At 35.6% G+C, this 22229-nt stretch overlaps 1 protein-coding gene across 13 annotated transcripts in view; it reads left to right on the forward strand.

The window, feature by feature from the left end:
• The window catches only part of Acaca (acetyl-CoA carboxylase alpha), a 268903-nt gene that overhangs the window by 176310 nt on the left and 70364 nt on the right, over positions 1–22229 (forward strand). For 12 of the 13 annotated variants that reach the window (XM_074046276.1, XM_074046288.1, XM_074046278.1 and 9 more), the window contains 5 exons: positions 577–792; positions 1477–1632; positions 3708–3911; positions 10329–10484; positions 13553–13699. In XM_074046276.1, the coding sequence (XP_073902377.1) occupies positions 577–792; positions 1477–1632; positions 3708–3911; positions 10329–10484; positions 13553–13699 (879 nt within the window). The remainder of the gene's footprint in view (positions 1–576; positions 793–1476; positions 1633–3707; positions 3912–10328; positions 10485–13552; positions 13700–22229) is intronic. The other variant, XM_074046285.1, reaches the window with a different exon arrangement.

The raw sequence follows: 22229 nt of genomic DNA on the forward strand, positions 1-22229 counted from the left end.
AAGGAAAAAAAAAAATTATGGTATCTATGATATACTATGCTCTGAATCCAAATACCTTTTTAAAATTAGAAGTATGTTCTACATAGTATATCTTAATGATAAGACATGAGTCCTGACCTTAAGCATTTTAGACTAGTTGGGTAAACCCAAAACATCAACATGTAAAATAGATAAGTATGAGACAATCTATAGTTAATTGTAAAAGATGAATCATAACAACATTAGATGCTATAGGAATTCTGAAGGAATTAAGTTTTTGCTTATTTGTGCCTTTTTGTGTGTGTGTGTGATACTGGGTTTTGAACTCATGGCTTTGTACTCTGTGCCTTTATTTTTAACAGAACATCACCATTTGTAAAAGCATAAATGTTGAAAACTTGGAAAGTGAATAGTTATTTTGGTACCTAATCTTGCATGAGCTATAACAATAGCCTTTTATGTAGCTCATTTTTGTTGCCTATTAACACATCATAGCTTATGTTTCTATTTTCAAGCATCTCTTTCACCTACACAATCATAATATAATTTTGTAAGTGCCTCTTGTGAGCCATTTTTCCCTCTGATTCTTGTGCTCAGTTTGAGGAAGATCGTATCTATCGTCACCTGGAGCCTGCTCTGGCTTTCCAGTTAGAGCTGAACCGGATGAGAAATTTTGACCTCACTGCCATTCCATGTGCTAATCACAAGATGCACCTGTACCTTGGGGCAGCCAAAGTAGAAGTGGGCACAGAAGTGACAGACTACAGGTTCTTTGTTCGTGCAATCATTAGACATTCTGATCTCGTCACAAAGGTGGGTGCTGTACTTTAATGGAAAGTTATCCCCAAGGGAAGAGACAGAAAAATAGGCATGATTCAAAATCAGGTTTTCACTGTTTGAGTACAAGGCTCTTGTTTTCTTTCTTTTTCTCCGATAACCAGCAGACGTCTGAGAGACATTTTTCTCACAAAAGTAAATATTCCAAATAATGAAGGCTTATTTTTCTTTGGTAATGGAAGCATGAGAGTATTCACTCGAGAAGGAAAAGCATGCTAACAAAGAAATCACAGGGAGAGTTGGGTGATAACAGAAAATAAAGAGAAAAGTTAGGAAAGAGGTAACCTCATCATAAACCTGTCCAAAGGTATAGCTAGTGTCTGTATATAGCAAAAGCTTCCTGGTGTGTTAGTTGTTATTGCATTCCATAGCCATAAGCTTTCTTCTGCTCTTCATTGCTAAACAGCTCTGGAGATGCCCAGCATCTCTGCCTGTGTGGAAGAAATGATACACTAAGAGGCATGAAGAAGGGCTGCAGGGACTCTTGTGTGGCCTCTGCCTACCTCCACTGCCTATAGTCATTAAACCAATCTAGGGAGAAAGATAAGCAAAGTCTTCATCAGATGCCTTATGATTTATAACATATTGCTTCTTATTGTAATTGTCATTTCTTTATTGTCTTAAAAACACATTAATATTGTTGATTTTCTTCCTGTGTAGGAAGCTTCTTTTGAATATCTACAAAATGAAGGAGAGAGGCTGCTCCTGGAAGCCATGGATGAGTTGGAAGTTGCTTTTAACAATACAAATGTCCGCACTGATTGTAACCACATCTTTCTTAACTTTGTGCCTACAGTCATCATGGACCCATCAAAGGTACCTTCTCTCTCAGCACTAACAGAGATTTCATTCATATGTATCTCACTTGAACTTGGAAACAGGTAGTCATTATCAGTAGGTTGAGGCTATTGATAGTAGGTTGGTCTTTAAAGTTTACAGACTGCTTATAAAAACTGAGTTTCTGGGTCAGTGTCAAAATTTTGATATAGCCATTAAGAGTCCTTAAGACTGAATGGTGTTGTGCTGTTTGCTTTCTGGTCATTGATAAGTAATAATAAAAACACTCTCTCTTCCTCCTATGATATTTGTCATGAGAGTAGGTCATGTTTTATATTCCCCATAATTTCTCATCTGAAATGATTAATTTTGCTAAATTAAGCATTTTGGTTAAATTACTGCTTTTGTGTACTGTTAATTACCTAATGGCCTTAACAATGTAAGGTACCCTCAAAAATATATTTCTCTTTAGTATTTTTCCACAAAGAGAGAATTTGGCTAATAAAGCATTTTATATGTATTTATGTGTATTTTCTTTCTTATGGCTCTGTTCTTAAATGCATTCTCTATAATTTAAGGAAAGAAAACAAGATGATTCTGTACTTGACTTTTATCATAGGTATAATAAGGACAGGCTACTGTTTCTGCTACTTCTGACTCTTATCATGATATTGTGGAATTTGGATAAGATGACCAGTATCTCCTTTATCCCCAGATCAATTGTTTGGCATGGACTTTTGCTTTTTCAACTTAGTATCTAAGACTTGAGAAATAGTTTTCTATTTTTTTCCCTTTGAAACTCCAAGCTAATGATAGGTTACTTTTATCTGTTAGAAAAGCCAAAGACAGGGCTATTCATTGAGTCTCACATATCTTCATCTAATTTAAGCAAAATTATTCCTAAGCATTCTGGGACTGATAAAACTAGGAGACTTGGCTTGACCACAGTTAAACTGTATGTTTTTTAAGTTTTGTTTATCTTTCCTCAATGAAAGGCTGAATGAATCAGCCTCTCTGCCTCCACTTTAAATATCTGTATACCCAAGCTCTGCTTTGTCAGTTATAGATAGCTGTTGCTTTTCTGTACATACAGATTGTTGGCTTTTGTTCCTTCAAGAAAAGAATGGATAGATATCTCTTGGTTAGCAAGCAAAGTGAGAATAGAGAAGTTAACTCCTTGAAACCCATTCTAAGTTAAAATTCTGTGATGTAGAAGCAAACTGTTGGGTGGCACATACTACTAAAGAACCATTAAGAGAAGGGAGATATGAGATAATTTTGAGATGTTGAAATTGAGAAAGCATTTTAGGAAGATACTTAGGAAAACATTAATTTTGAATAGTTCGTCCTCACTGCAGCCATATTGGAAACAAAGTTTTGCTTTAGCATATCAACAACAAAATTACTTCTAAGGCCATTCAGTTAAAATAACTTAATTCTGAAAACTAAGAGCACCAAGCTATCTTGGTATAAAGCTTAGAGAAACTAGGGAACATTTGCCCTGTCTCCTTAAATCCAAGTTAGATTTAGCAGTGGCCAAGACTTCAAAGCTCTGTTTAGAGAGAATGTTCTAGTACAAACTACAAATTGCCTATCTTTAATTTGTGCAGTTTACCAAGAGACATACATTTTCAACTTTAATAAAACTATATGGAAAAAAGCTCATGATGATAATTGCTATGTTGATTAACGTCCTGTAAGTGCCATGGAAAACATAGTTACCCTGCATATAAATGCTACTTAATAGCTATTTACCTAGGAATTTTATTCTTATTTTGGGGCTTTTGCTTAAATCCCATGGCTTTTAATTTTAAATATTGCAGATCTTTGATGTAGAGTATGAGTATAATTGGAAAAGGAGGAGTTGTACAGATTTGGATATTGTGAGTCAGAGAACACCACTCAAATTCCAGACCAGCATGAAATTGTCCCTGACTTATTCCAAGCCAGAATAGGTTGGGGAGAAACTGACTACTTTTTGTAAGGAATATATGTGGTACATCTCTACAACCAGCATCTTTTTCCATTCTCTCATTCCTAAAGAAGGGCAGGCCTTAAGCAAGTCTTAGTTACAAGATATTGAAGTTTTGTACTTGGTGATATGTCTGTGTCAGATTGAGGAATCTGTGCGGAGCATGGTAATGCGCTATGGAAGTCGGCTGTGGAAATTGCGCGTCCTCCAGGCAGAACTGAAAATCAACATTCGCCTGACACCAACTGGAAAAGCAATTCCCATCCGCCTCTTCCTGACAAACGAGTCTGGCTATTACTTGGACATCAGCCTATACAAGGAAGTAACTGACTCCAGGACCACACAGGTACAGCAGTCAAGTAGGCTCTGAGTTTTGATTTGGTCCTACAGATAAGCCTTTGTTATAGAAGACCCAAGTTTATAAACACCATTGGTTTTACCAGTGGGGTTCTTTTCTTTGAGTTTAACTTGTTATATGAATTTGAAAAACCTCTTTGCTTCATAAGATGTGCCTCTGTTCTCAATCATGGATGCTATAAAGCCCTCAACCTTTTGTCACATATTGGTGAGCACCAACAGATGCCAGGTGAACCTGACTCCCGAGGTAGTTCTGTAATTTAGGGCTTACTCTTACTCTCTTTTTTTCTCTCTCTCTCTCAGGACACTTGGGCTACTTTAGCAATCTAGTCTTCTCTAGTCTGATTCATCCATCTAGTTTTCAGTGCAGTTAGACCACTAATTGGCAAGTGAGGAAAGAAAGATTATTAGAATATGTCACCAACTTCTATCTTAAAAAGAAAATTTTCAACATAGTATAATACTTTGAAAAGTGTCAAGCAGTGACTTCCTATTTATGCATTATGTTTTTCCATTTATACACATTTTCTTTTCCTGAAAAAATTAGAACTCAGATTGGAGCAAAGTGGCAAACCTTTTGCTCCAAAATGGAAAATGACTCAGTAGGCTGATTTTGTAATAATAGTTCTTTTTAATCCTAGTCTCTATAAGTATTTGAGCCATTTTCTATATTGTTGGATATAGATTGTGCACATCCTTTTAAGACCTGAGATATTATTTTGGAGCTTTCATCATTTCTTGGAGAGTGTATTCTTTCTGATGAAAGGATAAATTCATGGCACACCTGTTACCCCAGCTACTTGTGAGACTGAGGATCACAGTTCAAGGTCCCAGGCAAAAAGTTAGTAAAATTCAGTCTCAACAAACAAGTTGGCCGTGGTGGTGCATGTCTGTATGTAAATCCCAGCTACATGGGAGGCAATCATATAGTCACTGTCTGAGACCAGGCCCTAGACAAAAAATACAGACTAAAAAATAAATAAAAGACAAAAGGGCCTGAAACATGGCTCAGGTGGTAGGGCAAGCATGAGACTCTGAATTTAAACCTTAGTACCAGTGGCATGGTGGCTCATGCCTATAATTTCAGCTACTCAGGAGGCAGAGATTAGGAGGATCAATGTTTGAATCCAACTTGGCATATGTCTGAAGGAATGTAAGTCAGGTTACAACAAAGACACCTGCATACCCATGTTTATTGCAGCATTATTTACAATAGCCAAACTTTGCAAATAGCTAAAATGCCCCACAATTGATGAATGGATTAAGAAAATGTGGTATTTATATACAATGGAATTTTATTCAGCCATAAGGAAGAATGAAATTTTGTCATTTGCAGGTAAATGGAAGGAACTGGAGAGTATCATCTTAAGTGAAGTTAGCCAGGTTCAGAAATTCAAATGCTACATGTTCTCTCTCATATGCGAATATAAACTGACTACAAATGCAAGCAATATCATATATACACATAAATATATACAGCACATGTACCCAAAAGTGGGACTGTTAGAGGAGACTAAGGGAGGAGGAAAAGAAGGAAAGAAAGATGGTGAACAATAATGAAATATATATCACATCTGTGTAGGAACAAGATACAATGATACACACTGAAAACTGTTGAATAAAACACAGAATGGGGGAAAAGGGTAAGAAAATGCAGTAGAGGGGGAATTAGATTGACTTAAGCACAATATATTTACTGGTAAAATACTAAGGCAAAAATCTCACTGAACAACCAACATAAATCTAAGCAAACAATGAAGGAAAAGAATGTAAAACAAGTCATGATAAGGGGAGGACACTAATAGGAGCGGCTGGTAAATGAGCAAAGTAAAGAGGGTAAATATGGTTGATGTACTTTCTATACAAGTATGAATATGGAACTTTCAAACTTGTTGAAATCACTTATAAGAAGAGGACTAAAGTAGAAAGGAGAATAATTTGGTGTAATATATAAATACATATCAAACAATGAAACTCCCTCTACAACCATCATAAACAAAACTGCCTTTAAAAAAAAAATGAAGGATGGGTTCTTCCAGTGGGAGGGGTTGGAACATATGGAAAGTGAAGGAGGGTGAATATGGTAGAAGTACTATGTATTCATATATGAAAATGGAACAATGAGAAAAAGGAGAGGGAGCAGATAAAGGAGAAAGGAGGGTAAATCTAATATACTGTAAGCACTTTTGTAAATGTCACTGTACTCCTGGTACTACTGGTAATATGCTAATTAAAAAAAAAAAAGGCCAATCTGGGCAAAAAGTAAGCAAGACTCCATTCCATCAATGTGGAGGCATGTGCCCATTATCCCAGGTACACTGGAGGCTATAGAAGGATTGTAGTCTGAGGCATGTACCTGAAAAAATAATTAAAGCAAAAAGAGCCTAAGAGTGTGGCACAAGTGATAGAGCACCTGCCTAGCAAGCACAGTGTCCTGAGTTCAAACCCCAGAATTTTTGGGGGAAAAAAATGAACTTGCACCAGAATACATAAGCAAGGGTTTCAGTCTATTCTATGCATTTTCATGCTATGAAGAGATTATGGGTCTTGTTTTTATCTGTGTCCTTTTATATCTGAGAACAGAGATAGGAAGAGACATTTTTGCCAATCTTTTGAAGAGTATTTTTTAAATCTCACCTGGGACAGTATTCATAGTGACCTTTCATTTTGCACTTTGTTTCCCAGTTAGATGACCAGAGAAACCTAGCCTGTGAGAAGTGAGCAGTTAAAATTGAGTGCACAAGAGTACAAGGGTTGAGCAAGAGAAAGATATTCAATAATTTTTCCTGCATTTGATGTTTTTCAAGACAACCTTAAGGACATTTTCAGAAAAAGCGTGGCATGGGTAGGGATGTTTTTAATTAACTTCTACAGTGGCTTCAACACAGGCCTATTCTTGTGAAAAATAAGATGGCCACTTTAGATTTTAATGTTTTTGATAAATGCATTTGTAATTCATAACTGCTTTTTTTTTCCTTTTATTTGAAAACTCTTAGATTTCCCTCATGCTGGTTAGTGGTGACAAAGGAGCATGAAAAGTACTAAGCCCCTCAGTCAGGTTTGGCACTGTACCTGGCACAAAATAAGCACTAAATAGGCATCAGAAAAAATGAATTAGCCACTCTCAAATTGGAGGGATCCTCTTTTACCAGTGGTCCTGAATACTTAAGAAGACCTAAAAGATATCTTCCTCAGGCTCTCCATTTGAGAGTTCAAGTGCCACTGTGGCCTGGGAATTTATTTGTGAGTCCATGGTGAGAGTGGGAACTGGCAGAAGGAGCAGCCTCCAACGCAGTTCCATGCCTACTTGGTGCTTAGTTCCAAACTTTTTTTTCCCTTTCTTTTATGAATTGTTATATGAATTTAAGGTAATGCAAAACCATGTCTGTTATTCATTCATTTGTTCATTAATTTATTTAATACTTATTGACTGCTTATAGTGTGTCAAGTACTATAGATACAAAGATGAGTGATCTCATCACAATGTAAGAAAACAGGTAAATAATTTGTTTCTCTGATGTATATGTGCCATCATAAAGTAAAATAAGTTGAGGGTTCTAACAGCAAACTGAGTTAGAGATTGATTTCTAAAGCGAATCTATTTTGGTAACTTCTGGAGAAAGGTGTCTAATATATGGAATGTGCGCCTATTTTCGTGAATTTGTAAAACACACACTTTTCCAGTCTCTAGTAACTGTATCTATTATAATAGAAAATGGAACTAACATAGACAGCTGATCATTCAGAAGCTTCCATTGGTATCATTACCATCAATCTCTTACCCTAGTTTGTCATTCATTCATCCTGCCAATCACAAACAAGGTTGACTGGCTTGAGTTTCATTTTGTTTCACTTTCCTTGGATAGTCTTTGTGGAATAGGTGATAATGAACATTGTTGTCAGGCATTCGTAGTAAGAAGAGATTTAGGTGATCCATTGCATAAGTGAATTGATTTCCAATGTGTAGCATAAAGGAAAAAAATTTTTTTTCTTTCTTTGGCAGTATGGGGGATTGAACCTAGGGTTTCATGCTTGATAGGCAAGTACTTTACCATTTGAGCTATGCCCCCAATCTTTTTTGTTTTTTAATTTTGCTTTTGAGATTGGGTCTCACTAAGTTTGTCCAAGCTATCCTTAAAATAGCTATCTTCCTGCCTATGTCTCCTGAGTATCTGGGATTTCAAGGGTTCACCACATACCTGCCTGAAAAATAACATTTTAAAATTACCTTTATTGAGGTTTGTACTCATTTTACACATATAATTTCATTCTGACAATTTTATACTCCCATATGACTGCCATCACAGTCATGATAGAGAATATTTCATAATCTCACAAAAATTTTCATTCTCCTTTGCATTCAAAGGTAGAGCATCAACCCTAGCACTAGGCAACCACTGATCTGCTTTCTGTCACTATAGATTAGTTTTGCCTGTCCTAGAATTTCATATAAACAAAATCAAACACTATGCACTATTGTGTATGGCTTCCGTTTGTTCAACATAATGTTGTCTAGATTCATCTGTGTTGCATGAATTGTGCTGAGTAGTATTCCATCTTACAGATTTACCAAAATGTTTATATCCATTTTCCTGTTGATGGACATTTGGGGTTTTATTTCCTCAGTATAGGCTATTGGGAATAAAGCCGTTCTGAGCATTCATTTACAAATCTTTGTGTAGATAATTTTCATTTCTGTTCGGCAAATACACAAGTGTATAATTGCAAGAGGATCATGAGTTCAAGGCCAGCCTCAGCTACATAGAGAGACTATCTCAAGGAAAAAAAAAAGAAAGGAAAAATCTCCAACAAACTGCCAAAGCGGTTGTACCATTTTAAATTCCAACAGCAATATATGTACCCAGACAACTTTCTCCAACATGCTTCCTCAGTGCCTAGTTACATTGCTTAACTATGAGCAGCCTTACTTCATCCCAGTGTTTGGCAAAACTGAGCCAGAAGCTCTGTACCCTCAGGTCTCTTCTTACTAGACAAGAAACGTAGCCACAAACCTGCTTTTATTCCTTTTTCTTACTTTGATTCTATTTACCTCTGAGTCCAGTTTTTTCATACTGTACCCTTGTTTAACACAACACTCTGAATTTCTGAAAACATTGCTGTTTCTACTCTTATAGTCCAAAGACATTACTCATTTTATCTAGTGACTTTTCTTACTAATTCCATGTGGTGACTTTTCCCATTGGTCTTATGGAAGAGGACTGGGAGTCTGTGGTCCGTTAAGCAGCCTGAGATAAATTTTGCCCAGAATAGGACCTGATTAACAAGTCAGCAGAATATGCTCATTCCTCTGAGCTGAATTATCCCTAGGGTTTAGGAAAGTACTTAATCCCATTCTTCTGCCTATATATCAGGTCCATAAATCTATTCATTAATGATAGACTTGTGCTTATATTTTAGGCCTCAACAGATATGTGGGTGTACACATACCCTTTCATCCCAATCTTCATTTGTAGTCACTATGTTGGGACTTCAGATTTTATGTATTCATACATGAAGTGCCTAGTTTAGTGTTATAGAACCTCTGAGTACCTAATAAATATTAATTGAATTGAAATAATGGCATCCCTTATAAATATTCATGAGCAAATAAAACTAGCTAAATATGTGGAGTATGAAGTACTCTTCTAGAGATATTTGAGTTAAAATGATTAAAAACTGGTATGGTGATTTCATTATGTGACAATGTAGATATTGCAGGAATTATTCACTAGTTATAGGTAATATATATATATATAGTTTAATATAAATTAGTGTAAATTATATATAATTTAGTAAAATAGTTATTTTATTATAGACTATGTCTTATGAGCTAACAAGAATTAACTATCTAGATGGATAGATGAAATCTACTTCTGGCAGAAATCTTTGAAGCTTTTACGTGGCAAGTAATACTTAGAAGCTTTACTAAATCCTGTGGACTAAAACATGATGAGTTGGTAGAGCCTTAATCTGGCAAAAAAACAAGAATTATCCTTAGTACCTAGCTGTTCCTGAGGTGGCTGCTTAGGCTAGTTAGTTGATATACTTCACTTCTGAGTATGTGGAATTCAAGTCATTTTAGAAGGCAAGCATCATCAGTCTGTCTCTGAGATACGAAATTTACACTGTACTTTCTTGTTGATTTCAACTAATCCAAAAATAAAAGCAGCCTATGGTATAGGGCCGATTGTGTTATCATTTTTTTAGAGTTGGTTAACTGTAGAGAAGTGAGAGCAGCAAGTATCCAATTTTAGGAGGCTTGACTCAGCTATTCAACACACCAAAAAATGTTTTTCAAGGAATAACATTTGTGAGAGAGAGGAAAAAAAAAACCTTCTAGGCAACTATTTGATTTTCTCTCTTCTCTGCCTGTTAATTCCTCACACTACTGTATTTTTTCCTGCAGATCATGTTTCAGGCATATGGAGACAAACAGGGACCACTGCATGGAATGTTAATCAATACTCCATACGTGACCAAAGATTTGCTTCAATCAAAGAGGTTTCAGGCACAATCTTTAGGAACAACATATATATATGATATCCCAGAGATGTTTCGACAGGTAAAGGTGGCTAATGGTGGGAGTTCGGACATGTTTCAATGAGACAAGATTTATCTGAATTTTTATCACATGCAGCTTTGACTAGAAAAGAGCACTCACAAGGGGCAGAAATACCTTGATACTATTCTTATTTCTATTTCATTTGAAATTCAGTGATTGCCAACTTTGTTATTGGATGGTTCTTTATGAATTAATGGGCAGAATGGCGAAAATAGAAGTCTCTGGACCACATGCCAGTGTTGACAGTTTACAATGATCTGTGTAAGGAGTTACATATATATTTAATAAGGCTGTATTCAAATTAGGGATATTATTTTTTTTTCTTTTTTCTTTTATTATTCATATGTGCATACAAGGCTTGGTTCATTTCTCCCCCCTGCCCCCACCCCCTCCCTTACCACCCACTCCGCCCCCTCCTCTCCCCCCACTCAATACCCAGCAGAAACTATTTTGCCCTTATTTCTAATTTTGTTGTAGAGAGAGTATAAGCACTAATAGGAAGGAACAAGGGTTTTTGCTGGTTGAGATAAGGATAGCTATACAGGGCATTGACTCACATTGATTTCCTGTGTGTGGGTGTTACCTTCTAGGTTAATTCTTTTTGATCTAACCTTTTCTGTAGTACCTGTTCCCCTTTTCCTATTGGCCTCAGTTGCTTTAAGGTATCTGCTTTAGTTTCTCTGCGTTAAGGGCAACAAATGCTAGCTAGTTTTTTAGGTGTCTTACCTATCCTCACCCCTCCCTTGTGTGCTCTCGCTTTTATCATGTGCTCATAGTCCAATCCCCTTGTTGTGTTTGCCCTTGATCTAATGTCCACATATGAGGGAGAACATACGATTTTTGGTTTTTTGAGCCAGGCTAACCTCACTCAGAATGATGTTCTCCAATTCCATCCATTTACCAGCGAATGATAACATTTCGTTCTTCTTCATGGCTGCATAAAATTCCATTGTGTATAGATACCACATTTTCTTAATCCATTCGTCAGTGGTGGGGCATCTTGGCTGTTTCCATAACTTGGCTATTGTGAATAGTGCCGCAATAAACATGGATGTGCAGGTGCCTCTGGAGTAACAGTCTTTTGGGTATATCCCCAAGAGTGGTATTGCTGGATCAAATGGTAGATCGATGTCCAGCTTTTTAAGTAGCCTCCAAATTTTTTTCCAGAGTGGTTGTACTAGTCTACATTCCCACCAACAGTGTAAGAGGGTTCCTTTTTCCTCCGCATCCTCGCCAACACCTGTTGTTGGTGGTGTTGCTGATGATGGCTATTCTAACAGGGGTGAGGTGGAATCTTAGCGTGGTTTTAATTTGCATTTCCTTTATTGCTAGAGATGGTGAGCATTTTTTCATGTGTTTTTTGGCCATTTGAATTTCTTCTTTTGAGAAAGTTCTGTGTAGTTCACGTGCCCATTTCTTTATTGGTTCATTAGTTTTGGGAGAATTTAGTTTTTTAAGTTCCCTGTATATTCTGGTTATCAGTCCTTTGTCTGATGTATAGTTGGCAAATATTTTCTCCCACTCTCAAATTAGGGATATTAAAAAAGAGGTAAAAACTCTGGTTTTTATTTTCCTCTTTTCTAAGATAATCTAGGACCTTAGCTCATAGCCTAGGCTAATATGAAAAGAATCAATATAGATAGTGTAGACAAATGGATATAGAGTTCGTGGTACACAGTTTGAAGTATACGTTCTTTTGTTGGAGATTTATTATAGCTGAATAAAAACTAGCTTGAGAAAATATGACATTATGAATCTCATCCTTTATATGAAAATAAACTCCTTTTATCTATATGGTGAATTATCTCTATGCCACAGATTTTTCTTCCATCAATAGAAGGTACGAAAAGTATATCACCACCAGAAAATGCAACAGATAAAGAATAAGGTATCAAAAGAATACTGAATTTGACTTAAAAAAAAATCTATGAATATAGAGTTTTTCTAAGTCTCCTAGTCAATATTATAAGTATTACCACACTCGAATCTTACTTAGTAAAATAATGTATGTGGCGATGGTAAATAGTCTATCTATAATTCCAGTATTATTCACACATACATGAGATTACCTTTATGTAACCATTTATTTGCAAGTTCTATCTCTCAAAACATACATACTTCACTCTGTATTTCCCTTTAATAGCATTGTTAACCTCAAAGCTGAGTGTTAGTTCTGTTTACCAATGTCAATGCGATAAATACAAACCCTGTTCTATGTAATTCTTCCTACATAACAGACATAAACACAACAATGAGTGAGTCATTTGGGCTTTAATGTTAGTGTAAGGCAAGCAAAGAAAGAATAAACTACTTCCCATTTCATAATATTTTTTTAAAAATTTTATTTATATATTTGATTGTAAATCATAATGGCTATTAAATGGTAGATGTGTCTATTTACTTACATTTGAACTAGATTGATCTATACACTTGTATATGTCTTAGTAAGCTAATTCCTGCACATGGACCTGTACCTATGTATAATATTAAAAGAATTTTTCCTTGAACCTCAAATAGGAGCCTTATTCTGGCTTTCCTGAGTTTTGTTTATGTTAGTTAAGTGTCATGTCTTGCTTTCATGAATATCCTTCTATTGCCAGACTTCTCTAGATTTCCTCACCCCACTTTAAAAGAAGGTGATGATGCAGGCTGGAGGTGTGGCTCAAACTGAGAGCTCCTGCCTCACAAGTGCAAAGCCTTGAGTTCAAACCCTAGTACTGCCAAAAATAATTAAATAAGATGATGCTACTTACTTAGTTTTTTATTTTAATATGCCTGGGGTAGTGTTAAGACTTTTGTGCTTGTTAATGTCCTAGTACTGATTCAGATTCACTCAGTAGTTTGACTTTGTTTGAAAAGTACCTGATTTTTCTCATATAAAAATATTATGTAAAAGATAATTACAATCTATATTTACTGACGTGGGGGTGGGGCAGTTAGTATAATGCTGATACTCTCCTCAGAATACTTGGAAAAGAAAGCAAAACCATATTGATCAAGTCTTAATAATTATTTTTGCCCATGTTAAAATGTTGTCACTGATTAGTCAAACTTCTTTCCTCTACTAGTCCCTGATCAAACTCTGGGAATCTATGTCCACTCAAGCGTTCCTTCCCTCAGCTCCTCTGCCTTCTGACATGCTGATGTATACTGAACTGGTGTTGGATGATCAAGGTCAGCTGGTCCACATGAACAGACTTCCAGGAGGAAATGAGGCAAGTAGTTGAAACCCACTCTCCCTTTCCTGTCTCTGTGCCCATTAGTACTGGCCATTCATGAGGGTACTCACTATATAACATTAAGATCCAAGTGGCATATACAGCATAGTATTCTTGGTAGAATTCTTTAGTGAGGGAATACTGAATAGATATTAAGGAATTACTGTGAAGTTTTTAGGTGTGATAAGGGTATTGCAATTTTGCTTTTTAAAAAAGTATTTTTTCTGCTAGACATATATACTAAAATATTTACTGATGAACTGATCTGATGTCTAGGATTTGCTTCAAAATAAAGAGGGATAAGAGTGGGAGTTAGATGAAACAAGATTGATCTTGAGTTGACAATTGAACCTAGGCAATAGGTACGTGAAAATAGATTGTTTTCTCTATTTTTGTATATGATTAGAATTTAGAGATTGTCTATAATAAAACATTTAGAGTGTTTTGCCCCATGTTTTTTCTTATTTGCCTACTAATTATGTATTTTTTAGATTTTTTTCCATGTTCAACTCATTTGATCTGTTGCTAATAGTGAGCATTATAGATATAGTCTTCTTAAAGCAGCTCAATGAGAAGCAGGGGTTTAAACAAGAATCTATTTCTTGTTATTCAACAGTCTATTTTCTAGCCCTTTCTCATACATTGATGAATTAATAGTGATAACAAAGTCATATTCTGCCTTGTACCCTTATATCCTCCTCCATAAATTGAGATTCTTTTGATTTTAACTATGCTTCTAATGTACGATTATAACAATGATTAAAAGCAGTAACAAAGACTTAGATAAATCTCAATCCTTATAAAGAGTAATCTTTACTTGGGTGTTCACCAGAAATAGGTAGGTAGATCAATAGAGATAATATGTAGACTTTTTGTTTTATTCAATATCTTTTCCAAAACATTTTGCTCTGTCTACAAGGTATATGGCTGTTTCAGTAATACAGTAAGGGCTGCCAAGAATAGATGATTTAGTATTAAGATGGAAACAAGCATTGAACAAGATGGAGAGTATCAGACTTGTAGGAGTTCTTCTAATCTAGTACCTCCACAAATAGCAAAGGCAAGAGGATGGAGAGGGAGAATGTCTCGAATTTTGACAAAAGTAAATATATACTCATCAATGCACAAAGTTAAAACAGAGATTTGTGCTACCATGTGTAGCATCTGCTTAACCCCTCAGCAGCAAAGAAAAGCTTCATTGTGCTATACTTAAATTCTAATTCATTGAACCACAGTTCAGGAATGGAAGGCACCCTTGTGAACATGGAGCTGAGTGTAAAACAGTTTTAACTAATGTAATTAAAACACAAAATGAGATTTTTGGCCATGTGAAAGCTAGCTGCAGTGCTATGTGAAACCTCTTGCCGTGATCTTTTTCTCGCTTTCTCTCTGCTCTCATTCTGTGTTTGAGTGAATGGAGACTGGGGGAGTAGTGAAGTCCCAAAGGGACAGAGCTCTGTTCTTGCTGAAATTACAAGCACAGAGCTGCCTGGGCATGAACATGTAGTGTTTACTCTGCCAGTATGAATACAAATAGTCTTATTATACGGGACTCTGTACCCAAAGACCACACACACACACACACACACACACACACACACACACACACATGAATAAAAAAAATTAAAGGTTTTTTTTAACCCCTTTAAGACCTAATAAACCTTGATGGAAAGGGAATATACTAAATAGTTGCACAGGACCTTAGCTATGAGTAGTAATTTAGTTTAGCGGCCATATGTTTCCCTTGTCCGGTGCTTTAATGGTTTTGAAATAGAAAGCTAATAGCATTTGTTAAAATGATTTTTGTTTTGTATCAGTTCTCACTTTTCTATACTCTTCCCTTCTTACTTGCCTATTTTCTTTGTTCCCTTTTCCTTTTTGTCAAATGATTGGCTAGGATTGAGGCTGAGTATTAGCTTGCTGTTTCTGAGCCTTTGAGCTCGGGAGGAATAAGACTGATGTTCTTTTATGAGTAGTTAGTGACTAATGCCCAGAATGGCTGGTGAAGTCAGTGGCCTTGCTAGATTATAGGGCATTGCATGACAGGAATGAAGTTACAGTATTAGTATCAAACTCTGTTACCAATAGCTTGGACATACAATGGAACATGTCCACTGAGAGACTGACCAATCTAAGAATGGAGTTTCAGCAGTCAGAACTCAGAGAAACAGCTGAGCATAAGAGATGATGAGGTGTCAGTAGGATGTATATCCTTATATTGAGCCCAGTTTTGTCAGGGCACATTAACTTTCAGCTATTGCAGTTTAATTTTCATTGTCCAAAAAGACAAGTTTGTCATGAGTCTGGCACTCTACATATTACACCAAGAATAATGTGAGAGGAACAAAAAAGAGTTCATGCTGATGAGATTTGGAGCAAATCTGTCCTGTCCCAAAGAGAATGGGTATCTGAACAGAGCCTTGAGAAATAGTTTTATTAAAAAAGGAATAAAAAAATGACCTATTAATGTCCTGAGAGCCAAGGTTCAATGTAAATGCATTGATGCTACATAGACATTAAATCATCATAATGTGGTATTCTCCAAAGGTGACAGCTCTACCAGGTCATCATTGTGGGTGGTATTGCATTACCTTGAAGGATTAGAGTTTCTAGATTTAAAAGCTAGCACATGGATATAAGGAATAAAGGTAAAACAAGAGATTCTTTCAGAGTTTTTTTCATGAATTGAGATGCTTTTCCCCATGATCAAAGGCAGTAAATCTGCACTTATATGACCATTGGTTATATTGGTGGCCAGTCTTTCTTCCCTGTTTTTTTCTAGGACAGTAAATAGATGAAGTAGTGATAGGACCAAGCCTTGGACCAATTCAACTTCATTTAGTTTTAGGTAACTTGTTTGCCATTTGAGGACGAATATTGGCTATTTCAACAGAGATGTGACCTGCATTTTGAACATTTGTGCCTGTGCTAAAATAGGAGAAAAAGAGCTTTTCTGATTTCATGTTAGCTATTTTCTCCTTTGTAATTTCATAGTTGTCCCTTCCCCATAAAGAAAGATGTAACTAAAGGAATGCCATCTAATGCCTGATGAAAGGTGTAGGAGAACACGTTTTTCTCTTTGTCAGATTTGAATGGCATAACATTTAGTGTGAATTTAGAGTAGGAATAAAAACGATACAGACCAAATCTGTGAAATACGTTACTTGCAAATGGCTCTAAAGATGAGTTGCCTAGGATTTTCTTAATAGTTTCCAGTAAAGATGAAAATTGAGGAAAATGTGATTGCAACAGAGACTAAACTGATTTCATTTCTAGCTACTACTACTACAGTGATGAGCACTGTATGTAAATACACAGCTAGATGAATGTGTACTGCTGAGGCTGGATACAGAAGAAATGTAGCCATCCAACCAGTCTACTGCTTCTCAATTTTGGAGGAATTGTTTTCATTTTCCTGCCAGTTTACTAACCTGTTTTGATCACTTGGTAGAAGCTGTAATTGCAGGTGGGAACATTTTGAGCAACAGTTCGCAATCCAGTGCAGCTAGTTTTTACACTAAATCCCATTATTAAAAAACTCAAGCTGAGATCAAGCCAAGGGCTATAACGGACTTGACAGAGAACAACTTACCTTTGCTTGGTAACACAAAGAAAATTCTAGCCTTCTTGAGGCTAAGTTCTTATTGTGAAGTAAGTCATTAGCATTTTATTTTACTTCTTTTTAACAGTTCTGTGAACTAGATCAGGAATCTCTAAATTAGGCAATGATGAAAGATATGATAGAGAGGCAAATTTGTGTGTGTGTGTGTGTGTGTGTAGGTAATGAGTATTTTTTGTTTGTTTGTTTTTAACTCAGAGCCTTAAGCTGGCTAAGCAGGCACTGTACCAGTTGAACCACACTCTCTGTCCCAAGAGGCAATTTTTACAGTAATTTCAGTGCTAGCAGGTCTCTGTTTTCCTTACTATTTTCAGGACACAAGCTTTTTAACATTCCCTCCCATCACTCTTGTCATAATGAAAAACTGAGATAAGAAGACACTGTGTTTAGAGGCAGTTACAATAATTAGGTACAATATGAGTACTCAAAAAAGAAGTGATAACCACAGACTAGAATTCTTGCATGGCATAAAATTTTTTTTCCTTAAAATTTTTAGGAGAAAAATTTTGTTTCAAATTGAATGCAATTTGATGGTCATCTCTGCACACACTGCCACACTTAAGCTATGTGGTGGTCCCAAGGCTTCATTTTTTCAGATGGGCACTAGGTGTCAGGGTTTTTCCTTTTCAGCAGTTTAATTCTCAAATAAGCCTCTTGAATTGCCCTGTTGGGTGAGGCAAATCCACTTGTGTACTTCTTTAGTTGGTACAGAAGACTTTCCCTAATGTTCTTGCAATATGCAATTGCCATTTTAACTCTCTGGTTGGAGATGTGTTAGATCTACATGACCCTACATAATTTTAAGAAGAGGATAATCAAACAGGAAATAAAGTACTATAAGTTTAAGTTTGAAGACTAGCCGCGATAATGACTGATCTCTTGGGTTAAGTTCTGCTTTATGGTCTGAGGGGTGAAATGGTAGAGATAGTGGTCATTAAGAATTCAGTTCTGGAACTTCTCAACCACACCATATTTAATTATTACTTAATTATTTGCAGTGTACTGTATCCTGTACCACCACAGTATAGTGTCTCTTTAATTATAAAACACTTTAAACAATACAGAAAAATATGAAGAGGTGATACAAACACCTCTGCAACTACTGACCACTTAAAAACTTAATCATTTTGTCTGTGCTTCTCACATGTTGCTATAATCCTCTGAAAGTTTTAATTTGATTATAAAAAAAAATTATGACTTGAGTAGGAACAGGAAGTTGATAAGCTTAAGTAAACCTAGAAAAATAGAAGAAATTAATTAGTAGATACATTCTGACAGGTCTTAGGCCAGACCTCTTAACCCAAAGGACCTTTTATTTTACAAAAACCACCATAACCCTCTATCTTAATTTACTGGTGTGACATTTTCTATACACTAAGGAATTACTGGGTTATCCTGGACTCAAATTCAAGTGGAACCCATTATGGTCTAAAACTGCCTGAGGAGAGTGTGTATGCTTGTGGGCTTGGATAAAGAAAGGGTTGACCATTTCTTCTGAACACAATACCCAAATATATTTCTGCTTTAACACTAGACTTTTGTATGTTGTTTTACTCAACCTCAAAACAGCTTCTTGAATGTGAAACTAATTTGGATGTATTTTACTATTCCTTTGTTTCACTCTATTGAAATTAGGTATGTAAATTAAGTCAGTGTCAGTCTTTTTAGAGTTGTGTTAGTGAAGCAGCATATTTGAATTGTACTGAGCCGAAAATGAGCTCTAAAATATACCTTAGAAAAGCAGATCTGAAAAACAGAACCATGGTCTATGTACTGATTAAGGACAATCTATTTAACAGCCACCAATCAATCTATCCCTGAAGATAGGAGAATGTGAATGGTTTGAGATCCTCAAAAAAAAGGGCCCATATCACTAGTTATATACATAAACAATCATAATTTTGCTTTCCTTATTTTTTATCGAGAGTTTCAAAAACACAGTTGTGAATCCTTTCAGGCCTAGAAAGATAGAAATTCTAAGTATATAGAAAGTTATACTAAGGAATATTTCATAAGATACTTTTATTTAACATCATTATGCTCTTCTATCCATAAGTGAGCATATCTGACTATAAGTCTTTGTCTAAAATGATCTTCCAAACCACTTGGGTTCTTCATTAGAAAAAAATTGAGGCTAATTTTAAAAAGTAACTCTCCTTATATGGGATTACTTCTGATGAATTTCTAACATTGTTTCTTTGGGATGCACATACTTTTCTAAGAATTCCTTCTGAATGGATGTTATTGGTGTTAGAGATTTCTCATTGGGTTGATCAGTTGGTTTTGACTAATTTCATTGTTAGCAAACCAAGGCTAATGAGCTTGGTTAACTTTGGATATCCTAAAGCATCCTTTGGCCCCCTAAAGCAGTCCTTGTGGAGGACTTCTCAGTCTTTTTCAAAAATAAGTTCTAGAGATAACCCTTAAGAAAAGAAAAAAGTATATATGTGTATACTTGCAAGCATTTTGTACATGTCTTAGATTTTTAAGATTTTGTTTAAAAAGGATGTGACATAGTAACCTATGTCAAGAAACTTTACGGCTCCAACTAGAGGCCGTATTGAACATCAGGACAACAACAGATGATACCAGAGGATGAGGTGTAGTGTGGAGCACCAGAATTCAACATTTGTTTATATGATTAATAAGCCAGGCTTCTAGAAGTACAGTAAGCCAACTTGGTTAATTCCCATATCAGCCAATTAATCCTGTGTTCCATTTCTCAAGTACCACTAGCTTGTATTTGCTCCATTGCATGTTTTTTTAAAAATTGGTATGTTTATTAAATTACTATGTGTACATATATAAAAATTACTGTGGTTTCATGTATGTAAATATAATATAGAGAAATTATTCCCTCTTCAAAATTGTTTCTTCTTGAGCTTGTGCAGTGGCTCAAGCAGTAGAGTACCTGCCTTGCAAGCACAAAGCCCTGAGTTCAAACCCTAGTACCACCAAAAAAAAAAGGGAAAAAGAATTGTGTCTTTTATTTTTGGAGGTGCTGAGGTTTGAACTCAGTCTCATGCTTGCTAGGCAAGTGCTTTACCATTTGAGCCATGCCCCCCTCCACCCAAAAATTTATTGTTTCTAACCTTTGGTAATATTTTCAAAGAATTACCTCTGAGGTGAATATTTTTTTCTCTCTAAAAACAATACTTTTCTTACCTTCTTGTCAAATTTTAAAGAGGTTGAGGTAAGTTTGTTAAGCTACTTTTTAATTATCTAAGAAAGTAAAAAAGCTGTTAAGAAAATTGTCTTGAGCTCTTTTATGTGAACATACAACACTAGGCAATGGAACATGCTGTATTTGGCAGATGATATAGTATGGAAAGACACTGACATTTTTTCTTCATAGTTTTCACAAATAGGACAATAGCCACTTTTTTTTTTAAAGTTTGCTACTTTTTTTTTTTTTTTGGTAGTACTGGCATTTGAACCCAAGGTTTCATGCTTGCTAGGCAGGCCCTCTACTGCTTGAGCCATGTCTCCAGCCCTCACAAATAGGACAAAGTCAAATATTTATTGCCTATGACTTAAGATACATCTTTAAAAAAAACTGTAGTATATTATGATATTCATCATATCGTTTATGAAACTAATAGTTAAAATTTTAACTAATAGTTAAATTTACTATTTTTATAGTTTCTAATTAAAAGTACAGATTTAATATTCCATATAAGATACAAAAGGGGGCAAAAGGTAACATTCTGTTATGTATCAGAAAAGGAACTTAAGTTCAAATTACTTCTCTCTGGATCTTGCTTTTCTCATTTTTATGATGTAGATAATGCCTAAATCTGTTGCAGCTCTGACATTCTAGAATTCTTTGCATTGCTTCTCTAGGTGGCCATCTTCCTGGAATTAGCGGAATTAGAACAATAGCTATTTGTTTTACTAAAACAAAAGCAAAAAAACACTTAAGACTCTTAGCATGGGAAATGACTAAGTATCACCATCTTAGCCACAACCTAGCCTATATTTAAATCTGTGTGGAAAGATGTTGGTATATCTGAACTCTTTTATGTGTGGAGATGTTAAAAAAAAAAAAAAGCAACCACGGTACAGATATTTCCTTTCTACTTCCCATAGTGTAGCTAGAGTTCCTTTCTTTATACCCTCACAGTATAAAATCCTGTTATGTTTTGCTTCTTGGCTTTCCCTTCAAATTTTTCTGTTGAGCTTAACATTATTGTTTTATTTTATGATAACAACAGCAGCTTTGGAAAGTGGCTGTGCGCACTTGCACATTCTTTTCACACTGATAGTACAATTAATGTTGATGTCAATTTTGGTGTTAATTTTGGGTCATGATTAGTTTTGACATTTTGTGCCAGACTAATGGCATTTATGGGTACCAGAATAAATGTTAATATTACCATGTTTTTAGTATCTGTTATACTAACATTAAACCAGGATCTTCCCAGGAGAAAAAATGCATATATGGATAGATAGATAATGCCTTTCTGTATTGCTGGTGTTACTCAGTGAGAAAATGACATCTCAAGGCAGAATCCTAATCACTGTTTGGAGCATCAGAAATAATGATCACCTCTGATCGGAGGTTGTGAATAATTCATTTGGTTTGATTTTCACGTCCTGTCCAGTGATACTTTTCAAACCAAATGTGTTTCTACAGGAAAATAATGGTCCCACTTCTTATGGAAATACTGTGGCACAAATCATTTTACCCATATAAAAACAGTTAAATAAGACTGTTCTTTTCTGCTTGCTTTCTCCTCCCCATTCCCTCCTCCCTACTTGTGTGTGTTTATTCCAGGATCAGAATATGATCAGAGAAATATTTTCTCCTCAGGACTTGTATAAGGAAAGCAAATATTTATTTCTGCTAATCCTTAACTTATTCACTGGAACTCTTTTGCTCCTCTTCCCTTTTTCACTTTAAGATAA

The sequence above is a fragment of the Castor canadensis genome, chromosome 11, assembly GCF_047511655.1.
Source record: "Castor canadensis chromosome 11, mCasCan1.hap1v2, whole genome shotgun sequence".
In the NCBI taxonomy this organism is placed as follows: Eukaryota; Metazoa; Chordata; class Mammalia; order Rodentia; family Castoridae; genus Castor; species Castor canadensis.